Source organism: Cebus imitator, unplaced genomic scaffold, assembly GCF_001604975.1.
Source record: "Cebus imitator isolate Cc_AM_T3 unplaced genomic scaffold, Cebus_imitator-1.0 Scaffold755, whole genome shotgun sequence".
Classification (NCBI taxonomy): Eukaryota; Metazoa; Chordata; class Mammalia; order Primates; family Cebidae; genus Cebus; species Cebus imitator.
Window position 1 is genome coordinate 330604 of NW_016108070.1, and position 3318 is coordinate 333921.

General features: G+C 45.2%; 1 protein-coding gene across 1 annotated transcript; it reads left to right on the forward strand.

Annotated features, from left to right (window-relative positions):
- On the forward strand, positions 1-3318 carry MSS51 (MSS51 mitochondrial translational activator). The gene is made up of 5 exons (XM_017519534.1): positions 1-218; positions 1120-1244; positions 1474-2040; positions 2343-2436; positions 2764-3318. Exons 1-5 carry the CDS (start codon positions 1-3, stop codon positions 2981-2983), a joined length of 1224 nt encoding a protein of 407 aa, XP_017375023.1. The 3' UTR covers positions 2984-3318.

The window sequence follows — 3318 nt, forward strand, 5'->3', positions numbered from 1 at the left end:
ATGAGAGATTTTGGAGATATTCCTCTCCCTATTGCCACTCCTTCTCCATGCTGTCTCTGCAGGTTGGTGGTAGATGGGGGTACCCCTGTATCAGGCTTTGGATTTCGATGTCCTCAAGAAATGTTCCAGAGGATGGAGGACACATTTCGATTCTGTGCTCACTGTAGAGCACTCCCTAATGGCCTTTCAGACTCCAAGGTTCTCCGGCACTGTAAGAGGTGACTAGTTGGGGGCTCATAGGGAGACATTCAGAAATGACCCTGTAATAGCCGGGCACGGTGACTTATGCCTGTAATCCCAGCACTTTGGGAGGCTGAGGCAGGTGGATCATATGAGGCCAGGAGTCAAGACCAGCCTGGCCAACATGGCAAAACCCTGTCTCTACTAAAAATACAGAAATTAGCCACACGAGGTGGCACACATCTTTAGTCTCAGCTACTCGAGAGGCTGAGGTAGGAGAATCACTTGAACCCAGGAGGCAGAGGTTGCCGTGAGCCGAGATTCCACCTTGCACTCCAGGCTGGATGACAGACTGAGACTCTGTCTCAAAAAAAAAAAAAAAAAAAAAAGAAAAAAGAAAAAGAAATGATCCTGTATTATTATGACCTCATTCCAAAAGGAAAGATCTGAGAGTTTTCAAAATAACCTAAGGCTTACTCCTAATTTTTTGTCATCCAGGCTACAAAGATAAGAACAGTATGCTAATCCTGCTTATTTTTTGTGTTATTGGGAGGTGAGACAAAAACCACAATACATTCCTCTCTATCTCTCTCTTGAGTACTCAAGGAGTAAGACTACATTTGTTTGGGGATGTGGGAGTTGAACCATACCTGTTACGAGAGGACAGCTGTAAACTCGTGTTTTTTCTAAAAGTGATATAAAAAGTGACTTGTTCCAGATAGAGAGTAAGGTATCACTCTGTCTGGCAGAATAATTATATTCCCAATCCCTCCTGCCTCATCTGCCAAATGTAGTCCCCAAAATTGGTGCGTCAGCTGCCATTCCTCTCCCTACCTTCCTTAGCCATTTCCATCCTAGGTGCAGGAATATCAGTTCCCCTCCCCTGATAACCCCAATCACATTTGTAATATAAAAACTATTTCTGACTCGTTCTCTCAGGTGCAGAAATGTCTATTACTGTGGTCCAGAGTGCCAGAGGTCAGACTGGCCCGCACACAGGAGGGTTTGTCAAGAGCTTCGTCTTGTGGCTGTGGACCGTCTCATGGAATGGCTTCTGGTCACAGGTGGAATGGTGGTGTTGGGGAACTCTGCCATAATGGTCATATTTGGTTACATTTAAAGGAAGACATGAAATCATATTGTTAGGAAAAAATGAGGAAGCGGGGCAAAGGATGGGGCACCCCTGCTCACAGGTTGGCAGATTAAACATGGAGGGAATATTGATCATTTGTGAGGGGGAAATTTTGAAGCCAGGAAAATATTAGTTTCCTTTTTTTTCCTTCTTTCCTACAGGTGATTTTGTCCTACCCTCAGGACCTTGGCATTGGCCACCTGAAGCTGTACAGGACTGGGACTCCTGGTTTTCTATGAAGGGATTACACTTAGATGCTACACTGGATGCTGTGCTAGTTAGTCCTGCCATGACCACCTTATGGGCCAGTGTAGGATGGCCAAGGCCAGACCCAGATGTCCTGCAGGGATCTTTGAAGCGGCTGCTGACAGATGTCCTGTCACGGCCCTTGACTCTAGGCCTAGGACTTAGGACCTTAGGGATAGACGTTAGGAGGATTGGGGGAAGCACAGTGCATGTGGTTGGTGCTTCCCATGTGGAGACATTTCTTACTCGCCCTGGGGACTATGATGAGCTTGGCTACATGTTTCCTGGGCACCTTGGACTCCGTGTGGTCATGGTGGGTGTAGACGTGGCTGCTGGCTTTTCACAGAGCACCTCAACTTCACCCCTGGAACCTGGCACAATTCACCTTAGTGCCCACAGGGGCCTCTACCATGACTTCTGGGAGGAGCAGGTAGAGACTGGGCAGACAGACCATCCAGATTTGGTGGTGGCTTTCCATCCAGGTAAGAATCATTGGTTCACGGGAATACTGGGTGGCTCCCCTGAGAATTTTCCATCCTGAGTCTTGTGTCTTCTGTCTTTGGAACCCCATTCATTTGATTTCATTAAATACAATAAGATGACAACTTTTCTGGATCATTTGCCATATGTACTAGGGTTCAGAATTTTTCACTTGGATGATGATGATAATGATGATTGGGGATAAGCAAGGTAAGGGGTGGAGTGGTCACAGTCAAAGAAATATCTTGCTCTTAAGAGTCTGCTTCAGTCTTTCCCTATTCCCATTTTCATTTTTTTCCCACAGGTTTTCATTCCTCCCCAGACTTGATGGAGGCTTGGCTCCCTACCCTGCTGCTACTTCGTGACTATAAGATTCCTGCATTGATTACTGTTTACAGGTTTTGACCTCTTCCTATTTGTGATACTTCCCTGACTTATACTTCTCTTTATATAAATGAGCTCATTTTGCTTCCTCTTGTTTATCTACTTTCTGGTGAGGATGTTCATCTTTTCCGCATATGGCTTTTTCATCCCCTTGGAACAAAGTCCTATGCTAGTTAATTGAGTATTTAGTGAGAATTTTGGGAGGGAAGGGTAGTCCTTGCCTAGTTCAGCCTTAGACAATTTGGGGGATTGGTGATTACAGAAATGTCAGGTTCATGAGCAATTTTTCCTTTATCTCTGTCACCATCAGTAGAGTAATTTTTCTTCTCTCTCTTCTACAGCCATCAGGAGTTGGTATCCTCTTTGCAGATTCTGGTGGAACTGGATATACACATCACTGCCTATGGGGCTAATCCTTTCATGTCCCTCAAACCCGAACAGGTCTATTCCAACCCCAACAAGCAGCCAGTATACTGCAGTGCCTACTATATCATGTTTCTTGGAAGCTCCTGTCAGCTGGGTAATAGCCAATTAGAAGAGAAAGTGGATGATGGGATTTAAATAGATTATGACTGGACATCTGGAAAATGGGGAGGTTGTGATAAAATTACCCTGATAATGCCAGGTTCTTGCCAACTTTGAAAAACACTATATTCTAAACCTCATTCACTGTGTGGGTAAAGATTCTAAGCTGAATGAGGGTTCCTGTATAATGTAACTGGTTTCTTTCTTTTTTGAGACAGTCTTGCTGTGTTGCTCAGGCTGGAGTGTAATGGCATGATCTCGGCTCACTGGCTCACTGTAACCTCTGCCTCCCAGGTTCAAGTGGTTCTCCTGCCTTAGCCTCTTGAGTAGCTGGGATTACAGGTGCATGCCACCACACCTGGCTAATTTTT

Excerpts from the sequence above, each read along its gene's own strand:
- MSS51 (XM_017519534.1), top strand. The coding sequence starts at position 1 with ATGAGAGATTTTGGAGATATTCCTCTCCCTATTGCCACTCCTTCTCCA. Across the intron at positions 1,245-1,473 it reads GGAATGGCTTCTGGTCACAG|GTGATTTTGTCCTACCCTCA; the intron begins GTGGAATGGTGG and ends TCTTTCCTACAG. Across the intron at positions 2,437-2,763 it reads GCATTGATTACTGTTTACAG|CCATCAGGAGTTGGTATCCT; the intron begins GTTTTGACCTCT and ends TCTCTTCTACAG.